We start from the raw sequence: 22,058 nt of genomic DNA, 5'->3' as shown, positions 1-22,058 counted from the left end.
ATGTCTGGTTCTTTTCCCCCGTGGAAGTGTTACTATTCCTCAGGCAGATTTGGGAACCTGCAGAGTCTTTGCAAGTTCCGAGTTGTATTGAATGCAGCGTCCAAAGTCTTTCGAGCGAGTGAGCGCAGGGTTGTGTGGTGCAGACGTTTCTCCAATCAGCCATTAAATCACACTGTGGTCTGTCAATGAAAAGGTTTGCACAGAACATTTGCTGTAATGTGCAAAAGAAAATGTCAAAGAAATGCTTGATACTGTATTTTTACACAAATTTTAAATGTAATTTGTGGCTTTTTTTTATATCACTACATTATAACTGTAGGCAGAATCAGAAGCGTACATTTGTCTTTTGTAATTTATTCAGTACTGCTGAAGGTTTCGTACATCTCGGTGGTGTTGCAGCGGTGACCTTTGACCCAGCGCCCACACTTCTTTGTAAATACATACAGATTTGTAATATAAAGATAACGTGCCTCTGACTGTTTCTAAATGAGATGTTATATTCCTAAATTATGTGTTAAACCTCGATGTCTCGTTTGTATCCATCTCAGAGACTCCATTTAGGACGATAAAACACTATGCATGTACAACGACAATAAAACAAAAATCGCATCAAACAATGAGTTTCTTTTTATTTATTCACAAAAAAACACATCCGATTTTGAGATTTTGCCACATGCGGCACTGTCCTGGAGAAAAAACCTTGATCACTAATTATTAAGGCTAAGTATGTATTTGACTGCACAAAAACGTCAACCCAAACAACAGAACAACACTCTCCTCTGGAGACATTTTGGTTTCAATCACAGAAAAATCATGTTCTGTATTAGGATGAGTGCTGACACAGATCCAGTATGAGTGTGTACTGTACATCTAGATATATTTAAGGCATGCATTTATCAGAAGTATTACTTTCCCTAATTTAAAATTTTAAGTATGTCCACCCAGACAAAATAACAAATCATTTTCAGATTAATTCTCAGAATTAATTGTGGATCTTTTCCCTCTTCCTTTCCTGTGGTTTCCTTTCATACAAAATATCTCAGTGACAGTGATGCCACACGTCACTTTCATTTAGAGTTATTTTTCTGTATGCTGTCCCGCTGCACCTTATTTCTCTATACAAATAAATAACAAAACTGCTCCCCAGTCCTGAACGTGTGTGAATGAGGCTAAAAGCCATTCAGTCTGCAGATTTTCACCGTCTGCTCTCCAGTTGTTAGGAGGGCTGTCGGGGGCCTTGGGCAGGTGTGAAGCCTTCCTTTTGCATCTTATCCTTGTATTTCAAGTAGTCTCTCCTCTTTGAGAAATATTTCACCTGCAGCGAAAAACAGAGAAGATGAGTCCAGCGATAAACGTGAAGCTCAGTTTTAGGTGGTGTCTGCTCTTCAATCAAACAGATTTCTAGGTGTTTGAGGGACTGCTCTCAACACCGCTCTCAACACCAACGTCTAAATGTAAACCCCAGGATTTTACAGTTCATAGAGGGCAAAAGAGACGGGGGATCATTTACCCACTGAGCGGGGCATTTCGCCTCAAATTCGCTCTGGAAGTTCTGGCAGGCTGCAGCTTTGTCGTCCTTGTCATCCAGACATTTCCACAGCAGGTCCCTGGCATCCCAGCAGGCCTTTCTCTCTGATGAACTCGGAGCCGGCATCTCTACCGGAGTCTTGGAGGGAGTTCACACACATGACAGGGCAGGATGAGTCAATACAGGAGCTGAAGTAACTGCTGCCAAAACACCATTATGAACAAGCAGGTGCTGGACAAAGTAACACACAATGCAAGAGGGAACACAGGTCCTTCACTCCCACTGCTCTACTCACACTATTTCTAACATAAAATAACTTTTTGCACATTTGGGTCACCTGCACATCCCAATATGTCCTTATGTTTATGCACAAAAGGTTTTCATACCTGCTCGTGCAATCATCCTTTACCACTGCACTTTACTTCATAACATTTCTACACAAACCGTGAACGGTGTATATAATGTACATACTATTTTATTCTATTGCCTTTTTCTATATATATCTATATATCTTCTCTTGTCTGCCTGCTGCTGGAACAACTGAATTTCCCCGGTGTGTGGATCAATAAAGTTTTATCTTAGTGTACACTGACCTGTGCTATGCTAACCAGTACAGTCACTTCATTATTTTTAAACCTGCTGCTACTTTATACTCTGGGTTTACTCCTTGTTTCTGCTCGTTCATGGTGTTGTTACGTCCTCGCCTCAGCCACAACACACCAACATCTTCATTTAATCTACTTGGCATCTCTGTGTCAGGTTCAGCTCGACATTAAGCTGCAAATAATTAGCTTAGCTCATCATGAACAGAGAGTAAACCGATGGCGGTGAGGTGACTCGGGCTGAACGCACTCACCGAGTGACAGGTCGAAGCCTCTCGGGGTGGATCTCCGCTGCTGTTTGCTCCTGTCACTCCATAAAACCAGAGGGAAGCACAGAAACTCCGTTGCTGCTGCTGCTACAACAACAACAACAAGACTCCCTGCAGCACCGGGCGCACTGAAGGACGCGCGACGCCACTTCCTGGTTGTCGCTGCGTGATGGCGTCACGCGCGACTGACAGCACACGCCAGGTGATGACGCACGGGGGTTCATTAGCGAAGTGATGGAGAAACGACAAAGTGAGTAAAACTTCCTCCAGACGTTTGAACACAATGTAGCAGCATTTTAAGATAGCGTCCATATTTCTCTCCATTTTAACATAGCTACAGTGTGAAGCCCACTGTGTGAAGTGTGTTTCAAAGGTTTGGCTCCGGTTCAAATGTCGTCTTCACCATGTATACAATAGTCCGCTCTTTTATACAGTGGCCGAGAGAGCTCATAGCATTGTAAATTAAGAAAACACAGGTAAATACAGCACAAAGCAAAACGACACTGGAAATGTTTCAATGGGACCCAACAAAAGTGATGGACCTGATTGTAGTTCAATGCTTTTCTGAACTGGAAACATTTCCGGTGTCGTTTTGCCATTCGCAGCCGCAGCGCGTTTCTGTAATTGCACGTGTTGTGACTTTTTGCAGCGCACGTGTCTCAAATTGATGAAGTTGTTGTAATCTTAATTTTCTTTAAGACTTAACTTCTTTTTATTAGCTTTAACTTTAAATAAGGATTCATGTATCCTGGTAACAACACTAGTCTGATCCCACCCCGTCCATGGTCACACAAATACAAAAATAGGAATAACAAAGAAGGTAATCAATCAATAAATCAATTAAGCTCAACCTTTGTATCTTTGCATCTGAGCATCTTAAATATAATATGTTGAATCTAAATAAACATACATGTACATCACATTTAACCATAATAAACCATGTCTCTCTATCCAGTAACCCCAGTGAAGTGTAACAGTAGCTTTAACTAATGTACACAAGTTAAATTTGTGTGTTTGTTTGTTTAATCAAAGAAAAATGTATTGTATATATTTTCCTTCTGAGGAAGCCTCTATTCACACAACACCCAATTTCAACAACCACCGATTGACAATATGTGTGTGTGTGTGTGTGTGTGTGTGTGTGTGTGTGTGTGTGTGTGTGTGTGTGAGAAACGCAGCATGAAAATGTCTGCTGTTGATCAACTCTCTCTCTCCCTCCCTTTCTTTTTCTTCTTTCCCTCAGCCACAGTGACGGAGAATAGCCCCACTGGTTGCCATGGTGCCCAGCACAAATCCATCTCAGTTTGTGTGCCTGTGCAGACTGAAGGGAATTAAAAACACAAGCACTCTGATGCAGGGGTGAGGTGCAAGCCCTGTTCTTAGCTGTGTGTGTGTGTGAGACTTGAGTGTGTCTCTCTTGCTGCTTCAAAGACACAGCTTCATTCACTATTTATGTCACACACCATTTACCTATTGACCCGACTGCCAAGTTTGTTTCCTCTGCTGTCAGACTTTTTTTTTCTGTGCTCCAATATGGAGATTTAGGACCAAAGCACTAGAGTGTTTTCAAAACTCTTGTCCCTACACATGACTGCACAAATTCACAAAATATCTACAAGGAAAGTGTAAAAACATGAAAAGAACAATCATTAAAACAAGTAACAAGAAAATTGTAGATGAGGCTGAGTGGGTTAGGTAAGGTAGGAGTCGCTAGGGGTGTTGATCAGACACGGAGGTGGTAGAACTTGTTTATTGCTGAGCATGAGATCAATAAGTATGTGAGTGGTCTGCAGGAAAAAAAATATGCACACAGAGAAAAATGTGCTAATGCGGATCCATATTGTTATTATTATCATAACATTACATGCATTAACCACGGAAATATGACTTAATTGGAGAAGATAAAAACTCTAAACAGTACGTTAACAAACAGAACAGTCCTTAATAACCTTAATGAGCTCTGTGGGAGTAGTTGTCTAACACAGCAATGTCCTGCAGGCATGGATACAACTTGAATAGTTAAATATGCACGCAATTTCCCTAATTCATGCAAACAGGTGATCCACAGGAAACTAACAACATTGTAAACTGGTAACTTGTCCTGCTGTAACTGTATCTTCCTCCACTTTACAGAAATCCTTCACTTGCTAATTACTTAACAAAAGAACTTGAGTCACTCTATGATCAGAGAGAAGGGGGGGCGGAGTCTCTTGAACAAAAATAATCAAGTCAAGTCATAGTTTATTCATACAGCATGTTTAAAACAACAAGGTTCACCAAAATAATGAACAGGCTTAAAATACAAACATTTTAAATTATATATATTTAAAAAGAAACGGAATAAATAGAAAAACATTAAACATCATAATGATGGCATTATTACACAATATCAGATGAAATCAAGGTCTCAAACTCAAATGAAATTGAAAGGCAGTGAGGCGAAGTGGGTGTTTAGCAATGATTTAAACATTTCTATGGTCTGAGGGGTTCTGATGTGGACAGGTGAGCTGTTCTGAGATTAGTGGCAGCCACTGCAGGGGCCACATCCACACGCTGTGTTGTTGTTTCTTTTGTCGATTTTGTCTTTTTTTTCATTGATCTGTCTCCACGAGAATTCATTCAACTCTATAAATAAGTAACGTAGGAACTGAGACTTATTATATATTATATAATCCTAATACAATAAAATATATTCAGTCTATTCTGAGTCCGCTCACTCAATTTTTCTATCCCTCGCTCTCTGACACGCAGACTCACACGGACTTTGACTCATCTGACGTGTCTGACCCGCCACAGTTTAAACGTAGTTTTAAATTCTCAGTGTTCAGTGTCAGTGTCTTCAGTGCTGCACACAGCAGATCAATCCCAGTCTACCCCATTCCACATACTGAAGTGTCCTTGGACAAGATACTGAACCCCAATTCTGTTGCGACGGGCTTAGGGTTAGGGTTTCACTGCATACATCGTTATTACCAGTTCAGTTGACATCTCCCAGCCCTAGTAGCTACCCTGCATACAGAGGCTGACACATAAAGAGTATGGATTTCCTCCATGTCTCCTGTACTGCATTCGACAAACTTCAGTTGACCATATCAACTTACTGATTACATAACATAGAGGGTTGTCATCAAGAAAGAATCCAGTGAAAAAGATGGAGATTAAACAGAAACAAACACAGACTAAGGATTATCATGTCATCATCCTATTCTAAGATCAACTAGAATGCAGGATTTAACACGACTTTGTCTCCTCTTCCTCTCCTTTTTTCTCGTCCTCTTCCTCTCCTCTCTTTCCCCTTGTCAGAATGTCAACTTGTTCTGTTGAGGTTTAGCAGGTTCTTTGACAGTTCAGTTATTTGTGTACTTTTTCCATATTCAACATAGCATCAGTGGGATTTGAAGCTTAATGCTGGCAGTGACGGAGGCTCAACCTGTTGGATAGTGCCGGCTCTCTCCACCCCTCAGCTCTCATTCAGTACTATTCTTTATATAGCGTGTACGAGAGGCTTTCATTAGACTCTGATAGCTCCTGATGTTATTGCCTCATTCTGTTTAAAGCTCCTACTTTCTGGGGCTTTTTAGGTAAACTTGTGAGGTAGCTGATCCCCTGTGTCGTTTTGAGGCTATTAAAAGAACTAAAGCATTTCCTTGTTCTCCCTCTGTAATATTGATAAGAGCAGCCATACAAGCTCGCACTAGACTGTTTGTGGAGAGCACTAAAAGCATAAAGTATTATGTACCATGCATTTACAGTCATCATGATTATTGTTACTAATGGTAAGACAGCAGGAGAAAGACTTTGGCTTTTGAGATGAGCTACGGCTGCTAGTAGCCAGAACTTTAGTGAATTGATTTGGGTTGCGTTTGTGGTGTTTGAATTAATCATCTTAATTCACAGACCACAAAAGCAACCAGGCAACCCAAATGGAAATTTGTAAAAAATAAATATAGGAGGATCTTCTGTAGATGAGCTGGCTGTCACCTGTCGGTCACTGTCATTTCAGATAAGATGCCAGCAGGAGAGTGACAGTACTTGACACAACATAGGTATAGTTGCGAGGGGTTGACAGGCACAGTCTGAATCCTCGCAGAGGCTCAGATGGCAAGGTACATTTACTGACTGTCGCTTAGGTTTGACCAAGTTCTTATGACATTATTGACCTCACTTTGGTTGCAGTCTTTGTTTTTTTATTGTTGTCACTTGGACAAATGTCAAGGCCACGGTGACCTTATATGAGTCTGGAAGACAAAAATGTATCTAGACTGAAACTGCACTTGTTGGCAGAGGAATACAACCACAGGGGGGTAATTCCAGTTGTATCTTGAAACAAACAAAAAACCCCTACAGTCAAAAATGATTTCTGTGCATTCAGCTTTATTCTCTTTTTGACATGCAAAACATTCAATAATTGCTTAATTGCCTTTCGAGTTCTGTTTGCATGTTTTACACTTCCTTAGCTGGGGAGCTCTTAGCTCAGTGGAAAAGGGAAAATCTTAGAATCCCCTAATATAATAAGTATTAACCTGTGATTTAACATTATAACGTGTGCTTCTTGGATTTTGAACTGACCTGTGTGCTCTCATTTGTGCTCTGAAAATATCCTGCATCATTCTCAAGTCTTAAATTATGTGATGTTTTGTGCATGTATTTGAAACTATAGCTAGTTTTCATTATATTGAATTCTTCCTCATGTAACCGAGAGGAACTATTATCTATCCTAAGTTCCGCCTTTTGTCTGTCCTGAAGGAGAAGCGCGTGATGGCATCCAACACGATCATCAAAAAAGGAGCACCAGCCCAAAGTCATCGTCTGCAAGCAGGGTCCCAACCCCCTTACCACACTCAGCGACCAGCAGCTGGAGGAATACCGCAGGGACATGGAGCAGAAACAGAAAGGGTCTGAAGGTAAAGATGACGAGTGGAGCAGAGAGATGAAACAAACTCGTTATGATGTGAACACAAATATATACTTTCCACACCTCCTCTACTTCTTTGTAATGACATTGTTTACACCTTACAACTTATTACCATTTCATTCCATTTTACATTACTCATTTCCAGCCACTGTATGTTGACGAATAGAAATAGAAACCTGTAACTACCTCCACTGTGTAGCTGAGGAACATAATTTGGCTGTGGCTATAAGGCTTATTTGAATGTAATGTAATGGAACGGTTTGGGCATTTCCACTTGACCTGTTCCAAGAAAAGAAAATGACATTGTTTTTCACACTGTCATTTTCTTAGATAAATCTCCAGCGGAACCGACGGTACAAGAGACATCTCACATGTGTGTGAGGTCTCTACAAGTTGATTTAGATACTGAACTTGATGAATAACTATAGACAGGGACCAGGATTAGATTGAAGTTGTCATTTTATTTAAAAAATACATATAGGTGGACTGAAGGTGAAGAATAATCCCAGCTGAAGGTCTTGAGATGATTCTGGAGAGTTCAAGAATCAGGTTCTCCAGTCTCAGCCGGACCCTTCCTCCTTATCCTCTTCCTCTTCCTGCCCTGTAAACAAACCCAAACATGTCAGACTCTCCATCTGACAGCAGCTGCAGTGACCTTGTTGCATAATGTGGCTGTAAAATGATGTGAACATGTATGAGTTGTCTGTGAGCATAGTGTACAGTACTTACATAATTATCGGCCGCTGTCCACTCAGGGAAGAGATAATTGTGGAGCTGCATCTCCTTCTCAGCTTCATCGTAATATTTGATCTGCTCGTTGTTGGACAGCGACTTCCACTGTGGACACAGGACAACACACACACACACACACACACACACACACACACACACACACACACACACACACACACACACACACACACACACACACGCATTAATACACAGAGATCCACATTAACTGGTGCAGGTCCTGTGTTGAAACCTCCCACAGTGTATTTGTGACATAAAATGCTGGAAATCCTCTTTTCCAATTTAGATTTGTTCACTGGTCACGTGACAGTAAATACAAATCATTCCCAAGAACAAAACTTAGTGAGTCACAATTTCAAGGGTTACAGAGGAACATTTTAGAAGTGCTGTCTCAGACACTGCTCGATAGATGACGGCACAACGCTTGTGAATCTTTAATCAAACTGTGGTGAGGTTTGTATGATACTGACTTAAACATACAGAATAAAGACACCTACTCTCTGTCCAATGATTTTGTTGACAGCCGCACAGTCGGAGTTTCCAAGCTCGGCCACAACTCTTGGCCTCTGTTCCTTGAGGAAAATCATGAAGGCGTTTGGTGGCTTCTTAACATACGCCATTTTCTCGGGGTTCGGCTGTCGGTGAAACCTTCTCTTTCTATGGGAAAACAGAAAAAAAAAGAGGCAGAGATGAATTTCTGTGTGTGAAACTGTGAGCAAGGAAACAAACAATAAAGTTGACGAGGATCTTGGAACATAAATAAGAAATAAATATATGAAATATAAGGTGAGTGTGATTTGATTTTGAGTCTGGCTTTGTTGTGGTCAGACACAGATGATCAACCAGTCAGGTGGACTTACACTGGAGGGGGGCGGTTCACTGGAGGATTATAAGGAGCCATCACAGGAGCTGTACTGGCGGGATAATGGTAAATCACCTGTCCATTCCTACGTAGACACAATCAGGGGGACACATTAGCTGAGTGAACAAGTGGGTTGGAAGATACAAACAGAGGCTCACAGTTGTGTGTTTGTTTGCATTTCTGTGTGTGATACTTACACAAATCCAATAGGAACCAGGTTGTTCCCCAGGTCCTGAGGGAGACTCACAACTGGGACATTGTTGAACTAGAGACGTGAACAGACACAAAGTTTCAGTTACTGCCTGAAAGAGCTGCAGTGGAGTAAAAACACAGCCTGTACACGTTATACCAAACCAGCCCTTTGTATAATGTATAGCAGTGTTGTGCATATGTTGTTCATATTTTTCGTGAACGATGAACTGAATGAACCTTTTTTTATATGATGAACGTGAGTACGCCACTTACGTTCACGTGCATTTTTAAAAAAATCATTGTATCAGGCCGTCATGTGAAATGCCAGGAGCGAGAGAAAAATGTTGTGTGTGTGTGTGCATGTGCCCCCAGACAGGCCCCGGGGACCCGCCCCCACTCGTTCGCTCACAGCGACACACGCAGTGAGGTCAGAGCTCGTTCACGTGAAGCAGCCGGTCAGTGACTTCGTAGAAGATCAGTGGAAACAGTGAAAACACAGAGTTTCTCTGGTCTCAGCTGCTCAGTGATCAGAGCAGAAGCTGCAGGTGGTTTGTACCGAGCTGGAGTTTCTGTGTCCTCCTCCACTCTGACCTGCTCTCACTGGAACTGATAAACACTCCTCACTAGTTATCAGGACCTGATCAGCACATGAAGTCACTGAGTGTTTGTTTGATTCGCTCCAGAGTTTATGAGGCTGCATTCAAACATCATGAAAAATGACTCGTCAGCATGTTGTGCTCAGTACAACACGAGACGCTCACAGTGTTAAAGTGAGCGGAGCGACACGCAGACATGATCCGACACCATCGATTCATAACAAAACACACGATCGTAAGTTTGTCACCTAAATCATCCCAATCCACTGATGTGTAGTAGTTGATACCCTACCTGTTGTTGGCTGCAAGGAGCTGCCTGGTTGTACCAGAGGCCTGGCGGCATGACAATTGGAGGCGGGTACCTGGAAGGACCCGGTGCAGCATCAAGTCCAGGTGCAGGCAGGAATGGCTGCTGCAGGCTGGCAGGTGCTGCACCCTGGGGCATGGGGGGGTCTGGTTGAGGCTGCTGGAGGCACAACACTTCCTCCGCTGGGGCATCACCAAGAAGAGGAGAATCAGTCGTCTCCACAAACCGTTCATTCTTCACGGCGGGGTCCATGACGATGTCGCCCCTTCTTTCCAGCTCCTCTATCAGTGCGTTTAGGTCCATTCTTTTTGCAGATGATAATATTTATACTCTGACTGTGAAAGCAAAATGAGGTTAAAATGTAGAGGTTCACTCTCCAGGTGTCTCTGAGGTCAAGTGAAGCAATGATGTGCTGCATTTGCATCGTTTCAACGGTCTGTGCGTTAAATATCGTCACCTTCCTAAAATAATGGCCTAAGTCATTTTTTGACAAAAATGATTATTTTTGCCTAAATCATCTTCTCATGATCGCCTTCATCCTCAGTTGAACAGATCATGCAATTCTACCTCTGTAGAATAATGGCCTTTGTCAAGAGTGTGACTTAGGCCGTTTTATTTTGCCTAAGTCAAAAGACAATGTGACTTAGGCAATTTTACAAGCTTTTCAAGATGGCGGCTGCATCAAGAAGAACGGAAATCTACCTAACCGCTGAAGTTATTTCCATGATTCAGGGCTCGTCCCCTATTGGTAATTGATGAGGTTTACTATAATATAGGCTAGGCTATAAATATTGCATAGTTATTTTGTCTTTTTATTCAGTCTTTTTAGTCAGCAAAATAGCTAGGTCCATGAATCTAGCATTTAGCAAAGAGTGGAATGGCTCCAGAATCTGTGGCTGTTACAAGTTAGAGGCTTTCTGTTAACAATATTTCATCTACAGTTAGTTTTTGTCTAATTTTTTCCACATTACATGATCTAATTAAGAAAGATTTGAATACCGTAAGATTTGTAATCTAACAGCTAGAAATTGTGTATAACTAAAATATTACAAAGGATCCTCTTTACAACAGCTTGTGCACCCCTTTAGGGATCCCTGATGTAGCTTAATACAAGTGACCACGAGGCAATGAATGTTTTTCAGAATGATCACACATTTTTGACTGTACACCTCAAGGGGTTGAAATGTTTTTCCTTTATGGTAGGAGATGCACTTGACAATTCTGACACCAATCAGGCCTCATCCACTGAAAATGACAATGAGTTGAAGAGATGAAGCAGCATGTACCAGGCCAAGACTCTGTTTCAGATGCAGCAGACAATACCTTAAACACTCCCGTTGATGTTGTTGAAGACGCCAAGCAGACACATCCACACCATGAAGAGGAAATATCTGATGATGATATAAGCGATCCAGACAATACCCCATCCTGTGATGAGTCCTTTGAAGGTGTGATCAAAGACCATCCAGAACTCAAAGAGATCAAAGTCAAACACAGAAATACCTTGTTGCAGGGCACACACAAATGGAGTGTGACAGCATGCATAGTACTATTGAACGCAAAATAGTTAAGGATAACTTCACCCCGAGAGACTACGTCATCGTACTCCAGACTGCAAGAATCAAAAACACACTAAACACTAAAAACACACCTCTTCCGACTATACCTTGAATACAATTTTAAAACTAACAATTTAGTAGCACTTAAATGGCACTTACTTATAGCACTTTGTAGTTTTGCTTTTTTGAAGAAATTGTACTTTCTTGATTCTTGTTGTTCTGGGTTTGTACCCTCATGGTTGAATGCACTAAGTAACTAAGTCGCTTTGGATAAAAGCGTCAGCTAAATGAAATGTAATGTAAAAGAATCAGCCCATCATCTTACCATGTGAAGGTGCTCAAGCATGATGAGCTCCTGAAAATGAATGGATCTTATTTCATTAGCATCAGACCAGGCAAAAAAGCTGGAGATCCGACTGTGCATCACTTGCGGGCTCTTCAGTTTAGCAGTGAATGCGAGGTCCATTTCAAGCTGTCCTTCTCGGAGGACTCTGCGTGGGAAGCACTGCCACAAAGGGTATAGGTGCCAAATGAGCCGATAGCATGGATACGAATGTTTCCATGTGCTCTGCCAATCAAGGAGAGAAAGTTCTAGGACCTCCAGTCAATGAAACACGTCATGCCCGTTGAGTGTCATCACTTCTTTGACAATTTGCCACATTAATAGGTATCAGTCAAGAACCCAGCAAAGAAGAGCTGGAGGGAGAAGTGAGGAGGTGCACATGCCTCCTCAGCATTATGTTTAGTTAGTTTGTTAGTTATGCTTTGTTGTTGACAGAGTTGAAGGTTTAAAATTGCTTAAGTCACAAAGGAATGTTCAAAAATTTGCCTAAGTCATTTATTCCTCTTATGTTACATAATTGACAGACATTGTTATAAGTATGTCAATAGTCATCTATTGTCATAACCTTTTTGAGTGAAATTATTAATAAATGTCATATATTCAATATTTGGTAATTTTTTTTGTGTTTTCTGAAAAACCTGAAAAAATGACTTGGGCCATTAGTTTAAGAGGGTGACAATATTAGAAATGCAGGAACGTTCTGATTTGGTTGGTTAGGACGCGGATGCAACAGACACCGTTTAGTTGTTCATATTTGTTGAGATTGTTTATATGTGTAATGTAGTTATAAATTAGGAAAAAAATAAGAAAAGGGGAAACTCAAACTACATCTTATTTATTTTTTTATAAAATGTATCCTATCAATGTATTATTTTATTATTAGAGTTCCCTCCAGTTCAGTGTGAAAATTAAATAATCATTCAAGTACATTCAAGTTAAGCAGTCTATCAAAAAATAATTAAAATGTCACGACAAACTTACGGTCGTGTGTTTTGTTATGAATCGATGGTGTCGGGTCATGTCTGCGTGTCGCTCCGCTCACTTTAACACTGTGAGCGTCTCGTGTTGTACTGAGCACAACATGCTGACGAGTCATTTTTCCTGAATTATTAAAAATGCAGCCTCATAAACTCTGGAGCGAATCAAACAAACACTCAGTGACTTCATGTGCTGATCAGGTCCTGATAACTAGTGAGGAGTGTTTATCAGTTCCAGTGAGAGCAGGTCAGAGTGGAGGAGGACACAGAAACTCCAGCTCGGTACAAACCACCTGCAGCTTCTGCTCTGATCACTGAGCAGCTGAGACCAGAGGAACTCTGTGTTTTCACTGTTTCCACTGTTCTTCTACGAAATCACTGACCGGCTGCTTCACGTGAACGAGCTCTGACCTCACTGCATGTGTCGCTGTGAGCGAGTGAGTGAGTGGGGGCGGGTCCCCGGGGCCTGTGTGTGTGCTCGCTGTCTGGGGGCACATGCACACACACACTCAAACATTTTCTCTCGCTCCTGGCATTTCACATGACGGCCTGATACGATGATGATTTAAAAAAAAAATGGGTTAGGGTTAGGTTCACAAGCGTTGTGCCGTCATCTATCGAGCAGTGTCTGAGACAGCACTTCTAAATTGTTCCTCTGTAACTCTTGACATTGTGACTCACTAAGTTTTGTTCTTGAATGATTTGTATTTACTGTCACGTGACCAGTGAACCAATCTAAATTGGAAATGATGATTTCCAGCATTTCATGTCACAAATACACTGTGGGAGGTTTCAACACAGGACCTGCACCAGTTAATGTGGATCTCTCTCTGTGTGTTTGTGTGTGTGTGTGTGTGTGTGTGTGTGTGTGCGTGCGTGCGTGCGTGCGTGCGTGCGTGCGTGCGTGCGTGCGTGCGTGCGTGCGTGCGTGTGTGTGTGCGTGTGTGTGTGTGTGTGTGTGCGCGCGCACAGTGGAAGTCGCTGTCCAACAAGGAGCAGGCGAAATATTACAATGAAGCTGAGAGGGAGATGCAGCTCCACCTTCATCTCTTCCCTGAGTGGTCAGCGGGTGATAATTATGTAAGTACTGTACACTATGCTCACAGACAACTCATACATGTTCACATCCTTTTACAGCCACATTATGCAACAAGGTCACTGCAGCTGCTGTCAGATGGAGAGTCTGACATGTTTGTGTTTGTTTACAGGGCAAAAAGAGGAAGAGGATAAGGAGGAAGGGTCCGGCTGTGACTGGAGAAACTGATTCTTGAACTCTCCAGAATCATCTCAAGACCTTCAGCTGGGATTGTTCTCTACTTTGTAGAGTGTCTCAAGTGTGAGGTGAGTCATATGACTTGAAGATCTGTGGTGGAACCTAGACCCCATACAGGAAATGGTCTCTGCAGACACTGTAAGAAAATCTAAAGCATTATATTCTTTCCAACAACATGGTTTTTATCACAGGGACCATGGATAGCTCACAGCACCTAGTCTGGGGCAAACACCCAGGGAGCCATGCACTGCTCCACTAAGTCCACTTACGGTGTTGCTGTGAAGAAAGATTGAACTCGTTAAGAAAAGTATCGATCATTATGCGATGATCAATGTTGGTATTGTGGCGTCATTTCAATCAAATCAACATTTAAACTGTAGTGAGCGAGAGACGTCAGCAGAGAGGGAGAGCAGCGGAGTCAGTGCACTTTCCCCTCAGGTTCTAGGATCATAAATACGCTACGCAATTCTTTTATATAATCAACCACTAATAGTGATGAATTCAACCCAGGACAAACATGATCACTGGAACTTTCCACTGTAGAATTTAATCAGGAGCACGATTTGTCGGAGCCGCCTCGCAATTCTCTGTTCTCTCTCTATTTTCTTCCTCCGACAATGATTTATTGACGGAAAACCTGTCAATGATCTGAATATCTTTAATTCATTATCTAGGGCAGCAGGGATCCATCTGATTGGCCAAATATATTGACACACGCGTGAATGCATAACACATGGAACTACATCTACCGCAGTTCAAGCAGTCTTTTGCGATGTGTATATCGCACATGTTGATATCGGTGATATCAGGATACATTTTCAATACATTGTGGAGCACACACACAGAGCTGCATTGCTCCACAGCAGGCATTGAGCACTGACAGCATCTGTCACATGTGCATACACACACACACACACATCGAGCGGTATTTGTCAGCCCAGTGTCGTCCAGGATACTGACCTCCAGTTGCCACCGCTGGAAGTCAATATCACTGTCGACTCAGGATCAGCATCCACTGTCATGGCAACAGGGGTTCAGACACACACAAACACTGTCAAACACACAAAAACAAATGCTCCTAAACAAATTATGAGATAGATGTGATGATCAAAAGAGAACATTTTAAAGGAAAACTGCAGGCTTTGTGCATCTTTGACTTTTCCTTGCTCTGATAACTGTTGTAATGTATGTTTAGTGATAACCTTTTTCAGCAAACACTTCACTGGAGGAAGTCTCAGCCTGTATCTTATTGTATCCAGAGTAGTGTTTCGTGGTCTATTCTTGTGTGTGCTTTTCAGTTTTTTAACTCTGTAAGGAGTGGGTTCTGTAGAGATGATCAGGCCGGTCGATTGCCATTAAATCTGGTGTTCATTTGCCCAGATGAGTAACCTTAACATAATATTGGTAATAGTAATCTGAGGTTGGTTTGGACTTTTTACACATTTAGGACAGGTTTAACATCTCTCAGATATTTTGCTTTGTCAAACTCAAAATTTAGAAAGGCCTGGTTTACTCTGCATGTTCAAGAGAGGAATGTTTGTGACACAGAACAACCAGTGTAACTGTAAAAATGATAGCACGCAGCAGGGGTGTGCGTCTTTTCCCAAAGCTCTCTGTGCCCTTTAAGATATTTTGTGCGATGGACAGAGCTGATTTGCGTGAGCTGACAGTGGTTGACCTAAATGAAAGTCCAAGTTGGGATGTTGACGTAGCTCCACTCTCAGTATGAATGCACAGTCAGAGAGAGGAAGGAGGCAGCCAGCACGTAATCCATAATCCATAGCTGCCAGAGTGCAGTGAAAACAGAATCAGCTTTACACAGTGACAGGATCTACAGAAAAGAAAAAAAGCTCACGATATTTTGCAGGAGGCTGGTGCTGTGACGGGTCACCACACAGCTCGTGTCTTTCCACCTGTCGCAGAACACAGTCGCGCTCTGTGTGTGAACATGTAGGTTTCGTTGAGGTGGTGTTTCGTTGAGGTGGATGCTTTAGTTATTACACTTTTGTGTTTTTGCTAATTTTTCATGATTCAGTTGATTTCACTCATGCAGTGTGAGTAATGTTCTTGTTTCGCCTATAACGGGTATCTTCATTTGAGTAAACAGGACTGAAGTGAATGAGAGCTCAGTAGTGCACATGTGCAGGAACCATCCAGTGTGGTGTTGGAGCGTGTTGGGGTTTGATGGGCGGAGCCTCCCTGAAGCTCTGGGACGGGGTTGTAGACATAAATTAAGTTGTGTTCTAAGAGATTATAGATGTTTGAAACATGCCAGTAGTATTTAGTTCTTTTATCATGTCAGGTGCAGTTGCTGTTGTAAAAGATGCATTTTGCAACCATGAGTTAATCTATGTGCACGGTTAAGGTGAGTAAAACAACCACAGTGGTTGCTATTGATAAAATGAAGCACTTCCCACAAGAACACGGTATCAGCTTGAGTTCTTACCTTTGCAAAATCCTAGTCCTTCACTCAGTCCTTCTCTTGAAGATTTCTAGATTTGTTTTAGGCCGAGTAAACACAACTGTCTCGTTGACATGACCTGCAGAGACTGTAACCGGAGTTTGCCTTTCACATATGAACAACGTAGGATGTAATGTATAGATTCCGCTCCGGATATCGTGTGTTTTTCTTTATAGAACCTCGACCCCAGCATCGGGGCTTATCACCACAAACTCTCATGACATCTGTGTCATGTATGGCTCGGTTTTGCATCGGTCACGTGTTAGAAACGTCATCGACACTCACTTGTGGTGAATCCTGCCGAGGATCTCCTGCTGTGTTCTCATTAGCTCACTCCAACATTATCCTGAGTTTATACTAAGGGGGGCCGGCAGGAGAAACTCTCTCAGCCTCTCACTCTGACGTTTGTATTCTCACATACGGCTCCTCCGGAGATTGTCAGGAAATGATCCAGAGTTCATTGCATGTTTGAAAGCAGCTAGACTGAATTGTCTTATTTAAACTGAAAAAAACTTATTGCACCTGTCATTTCAATTTGAAACAACATAAGAAAATGTATGAAGTACAACCAAGCTTTAAGTAGATATACTTAACACTAACTGGTTTATTTACTCAGCTTTTTCAGGGTAACTTGTTTTCCAAGATTGATATTTTTTTTTAAGATTGAATTTTACAGTTAATTTTTTTATTGTATTTTACTAAATGAGCATTTTATCCCCATTTTCCCCCCGTTTCTATTATTATCTTTTTACATTATTAATTCTATTTTGGTTTGTAATTACACGAGAGATACAATGTACATGTTGGTATTCCAAAAGCCCCACTGCACTCTCCCACACACACGCACACACAAACAGATACACAGGCTTATATCCTGGTAGCGCAGGGGCCAGGGAGGATATTGTAACAAGCATCCGAAAAAATGTTGGTGCAACAATTGAGACAAGCCTCCCGCCTGAATTAAAGAGGATTATCTCCTCTTAATTTATGCTAATGAATGCACACACACTAACTAGAGCAGCATGTTGTTGTGGAGCCAAAGCCTGTGGCACACACACACACACACACACACACACACACACACACACACACACACACACACACACACACACACACACACACACACACACACACACACACACACACACACACACACACACACTCTCTCTCTCACAGACATTTAGAAGCTTCCACAACTGTTTGTTATTGCACCATTGAAGCCTGTTGCTTGTGGAGCTGCACTCACAAGGCACATGCGCACACACTCAGTATTATGCCTTTGTGTACCTCATGGGAATCTTAAAGTCCAACTGCTGCCAAATCTCACCACCACCATCACACACACACACACACACACACACACACACACACACACACACACACACACACACACACACACACACACACACACACACACACACACACACACACTGATTCCACCGTGGGACAGCCCTGGCTTGCTTGAATCTACATTCTTGTTCTGTTGTGTGACGCTTCTTCAGTTCAGTGGACCAAAGCTCTTTCAGTGCCTCACATGAAATCGGGAAACACACACTGTGAGCTCTCTTCCTGATTCTCCTTCAAGCTCTCCAAGTCACTCAAATGCATTCTCCTATTTAAGCCATCATTATATCATAAGATATAGATGTTGAGGTTTAAGGCCAGAGGATGTCGCACCATGTCAAGCCCTATGAGACAAATTCAATCTGAATTTGTTAACCGCAATTATTGAGGTTTTGTTTTGAGAACAGGATTCATTCATTTCACAGTCAGATTTTGTAACGCTTTCAATCACACCCCCAATCACTCAATTGTCGGAATTGCAATTATTCACAATGAAAGCCAAGTGTTTAAACTATCAATTGTTTTTATTTCATGTATCTGCTTCAAACTGCAAATGCATTATTTCTGGCCTTCTTGACGCCCGACCAAAATGGATGCGGGCCTTAAGTTGCCCACTTGTAAAATAACAAATATGGCCCAAATAGTCCAAAAACAAATGTGGGCCTTTTTTTGGCAACCATGCGACACGCAAACACGGCTGCAGACGAGGATAACAGAGGACATTTAGGCCTAAAACATTGTGTAAATGACACAGATTCGAGTTGAATTTGAATGCCGGGGCTTCCGGACACTTGGATGACACCACAGGAGCAGCACCCACCCCTCCATCGGCATAGTGGTGAGCAGATAATGAGAGAATTTTCATTTATCGGTTAACTATTCCTTTAATTGTGCATGAATGTTGGATGTAAAATTGGCCCCCTCTGTGAAAATTGTGGCCCCTTTATGGCCCATGGGTTAGAAAAATCGTAGATCCGCCTCTGCTACAAATCTCTACTATAGGATATGAATCACACTGGTGCTGTGGCACAGATAACTGTGTCCCTGTAACATCATGACAACGTTACAGGAGCTGTAATCCTTTCCACTGAGGGGCAGTGGGCGGCGCGCACTCAACGCGCCCCTTATTGCGAGGCATATACATGTGAGGGAGCGCGTCCCCCCAAATCCTTCCAGCCAGCCCGGGAGGAACCCACTCTTTAAACCCAGACCGAGCCAAGCTGGGCCGAACCGAGCCGAGCCAATCCGAGCGTACAGAGGCAGCGGAGGAGCCGCGATGAGCTGGTAGCGCATCTTTTACGCACACCAACCGACCGCTCCGCCGCCCGCCCGCACGGCCGTCCCTTATAAACTGCACCGTCTGCCGCTCCACGTTCAGTTCTCACGCCGACACCATGGAGACGACACTGGCCAGGAGCGACGCGATCGTTTCCCAGCTGCTGCTTTTCTGCCACATCGGTAAGAAAGTGAGGAGGGGGAGGAGGAGGAGAGGAAGGAGAGAAAAGGCGTTCATTGTGACTGTGGTGGTGGCTGACATGTGATGCTGTGTTCGCTGCATTGAGCCCGTGCGTCCGTTTGATTCCCCCGGATTGTCTGCTCACTTCCCTCCGTCTTCCTCTATCTGCAAAAAGATGCATTTCGCACGTCGGTTGTATGTTTCTTAAATGCATGCCTTTCCCTCCGTGGAAACGTGTTCTCCACCGCTAAATGTCCCCTTTGCGCTCAGATTTTGTTTTCCCCCGTCTCCTCTGCAGTACGTGCACGGATTTCAATTCCGGTGATTCAAACATGTTGAGCCATTTTTGGCCAAACACAAGTTGAAGTATGAATGAAATGTACCGTCGGGCGGTGTGATGATGCTCTGGTCTTTTAGTGGATAGCGGACCCGAGGAGATGTGCTCCAACTTTGAGTTCCTGCAACCGAACCCATCTAATATGTGTATATATCACATATTTGTTTGTGTCACGTTGTCCTGTATTTAAAGACCTGTGTCATGAGGGAGTCATTGCTCTAATATCCTGGCAATATGCATCAGTGGTGGATCTAAGTTTTTCACAATTTACAATTTTCTTTTTTTTACTCATTGTCGTATTGTTAGTAGGTAAATATTTTATAATTTTTTTTAGATGACTGACAGTACAGGGACACTTAAGGGGCCAAACATATTTCAGCCCCCCTGGCCCCTAATATACAAATATATTCAAAGGGAAGGTTTGTGAATGCAAGTCCAGAAATGTTTCGACATGTTGTTCACAGTATGTCTATGTCGACTGCTTTCACTGGAAAAATAATAATTAGTCCAAGAGTCAGTGGAGCAGATGTCAAATTTCAGATCCTCCTGAAGACATTCAAGAGAGGGGGCTTGGTTCTAATTTGAGCAATTGGATCACAGATGGGGAAGTAAAAAGCATCATTTCTGTATACAGTTTGTTTACGAATTAAAAAAAAAGGAAAATAAGTAAGACATGCATTGCCCTTCAGTCAGTAGCTTAACAAGATGAATCATCGCTCAAACTAGAACAGTGGAGCAGTTTCACTCTCTGAGCATCATGTCCTTATTTGTCCTGCCAACATTTGACCAGTGGCATCTGCAATATCACATTTGATTTTTTTTTTAAAGTTAGATTTAGTCGTTGCTTCCTGCAGGAACCTTTATTTGAGGTTATGTTAGTGGAAAATCTTTGGAGCTCACTTAAGCTCTTTGGGGGAAAACGTATACATTTCTGCCAAATCAAATAGAGGCACAGGAGAGTTTGGCTGTTATATCATCAGGGACAATATATTGGACAATTTAAGCAGCTTTACTGGTCTAGTCAGTTAATTTATAAAAATACATTCCTGGCAGAAAAAAACGGATATATGAAAGGTTTGAAACAGTCCTGCTATTAAATGGTTTTCCCTCCAGAGGGCGCTGAAAATTACTTTTTGCCATGTATAAAATGCCCCACTCATTTACCTGTAAATCGTGGTCACAACGCTTTAAAATATAAGATAATCTCATTGTGTTTGTTAAGACTATTGGCTGACATATTGTTATGGTTGTAATTGGCTTCAAAAGTGAAAAAGTAAAAAAGTCTGACTTCATGGATGACCCCCCTGAACCCTCTGACAGACCCCTGTTAGTCTGCATCCACCCGGCCTCGGTACAGCTGTGGTTGACATTTCAATTTGACCTTTGAGAAATCAAATAGCTTAAACGTTCAACATCGATTCTTAACAAGGTTATCATACCGTTCAAATGAGGCACAGGAGATGAATCTCATGACTTTCATTTGAAGAGGGAAGAGATCTGAGGTCCTGAGCTCAAACCTGCATCTTCCATGTTTGACGAGATTTAGTGTGATCGGATTGAACCAGAAGATCCAATGAGGCGTTTTTTTTTTTTTAATTTATGATTCTGTAACTTGATAAAGACACAAATGGTGCTAGATATGGTGGGTGGGCTTTGTTATTCTTTACATTTGAGCTTGCATTTGAGTTGTTGTTTCTATCTGTCACAGTGTTACTATTGCCTTTTTATTATGAGTTAATTTCTCACTTTCCATTTCCAGCCCACTACTTGTTGACTCCTTCCTTCACCTGTCATCACAGCAAAAAACAACAAACTGTAACATGGGGGAGGTTATGATAATGTTCCACTCAAGAAAGAGGCTAAATTGGCCACATTGTAAACAGGCGCCATCATATTCTTACCAACTCTTTCCCCAAAAAGTTCCGCCGTTGTTGAAACCGCTTGGTCGTCTCGCTTGAACTATTAGCTCCACTGCCCCCCCCCATGATTTCGGTGGCACTGCTCTGTTTGGCCTAGTTTCATCTGTATCCGCAAGATTTGAAAAGACGTGCACAAAAACGGATAGGGGGACGGAAGGGTCTGTGAAAAACAATGAAAAACATCAGATAACAAAGATTTCAAACTACCAAGAGGAACCTAAAACTTCAGCAGCAGGGCAGATTGCTCTTCATTCCATTTAAAAGGTGCATACCTGATTATAGCATTTCTGACAACATTTGTGCCAGCGCAGGTGATATGCAAGGTGATGTAGTTACTAGAAGGTGTAATATAGTGAGAGGAGAAGTGG

At 42.2% G+C, this 22,058-nt stretch overlaps 2 protein-coding genes across 5 annotated transcripts in view; one reads left to right on the top strand and one right to left on the bottom strand.

Moving 5' to 3' along the window:
- Positions 1 to 792: 792 nt before the first annotated feature.
- On the bottom strand, positions 793 to 11,530 carry LOC117757103 (cytochrome c oxidase assembly factor 6 homolog). Of its 2 annotated transcripts, none has more exons than XM_034577879.1 (3): positions 11,525 to 11,530; positions 1,511 to 1,666; positions 793 to 1,315 (listed from the first exon to the last, which is right to left on the bottom strand). In XM_034577879.1, the coding sequence occupies exons 2-3, from the start codon at positions 1,652 to 1,654 to the stop codon at positions 1,217 to 1,219; spliced, it is 243 nt and encodes an 80-aa protein (XP_034433770.1). In that variant the 5' UTR covers positions 1,655 to 1,666; positions 11,525 to 11,530; the 3' UTR covers positions 793 to 1,216. The 2 variants fall into 2 exon arrangements, with proteins under 2 accessions (XP_034433770.1, XP_034433769.1); XM_034577878.1 differs by lacking the exon at positions 11,525 to 11,530 and adding an exon at positions 2,385 to 2,563.
- Positions 11,531 to 18,933: 7,403 nt separating this feature from the next.
- ptprz1b (protein tyrosine phosphatase receptor type Z1b) overlaps positions 18,934 to 22,058 on the top strand; it is a 64,956-nt gene continuing 61,831 nt past the window's right edge. For 2 of the 3 annotated variants that reach the window (XM_034577827.1, XM_034577825.1), the window contains exon 1: positions 18,935 to 19,436. In XM_034577827.1, the coding sequence (XP_034433718.1) occupies positions 19,373 to 19,436 (64 nt within the window). In that variant the 5' untranslated portion in view covers positions 18,935 to 19,372. Of the gene's footprint in view, positions 19,437 to 22,058 lie in introns of all 3 variants that reach the window. The other variant, XM_034577826.1, reaches the window with a different exon arrangement.

Source organism: Hippoglossus hippoglossus, chromosome 23 (assembly GCF_009819705.1).
Source record: "Hippoglossus hippoglossus isolate fHipHip1 chromosome 23, fHipHip1.pri, whole genome shotgun sequence".
Taxonomy (NCBI): domain Eukaryota; kingdom Metazoa; phylum Chordata; class Actinopteri; order Pleuronectiformes; family Pleuronectidae; genus Hippoglossus; species Hippoglossus hippoglossus.
This window is presented reverse-complemented; position numbering and strand designations above follow the sequence as displayed.

Excerpts from the sequence above, each read along its gene's own strand:
- LOC117757103 (XM_034577879.1), bottom strand. The coding sequence starts at position 1,654 with ATGCCGGCTCCGAGTTCATCAGAGAGAAAGGCCTGCTGGGATGCCAGG. Across the intron at positions 1,316-1,510 it reads CGAAATGCCCCGCTCAGTGG|GTGAAATATTTCTCAAAGAG; the intron begins GTAAATGATCCC and ends TTTTCGCTGCAG.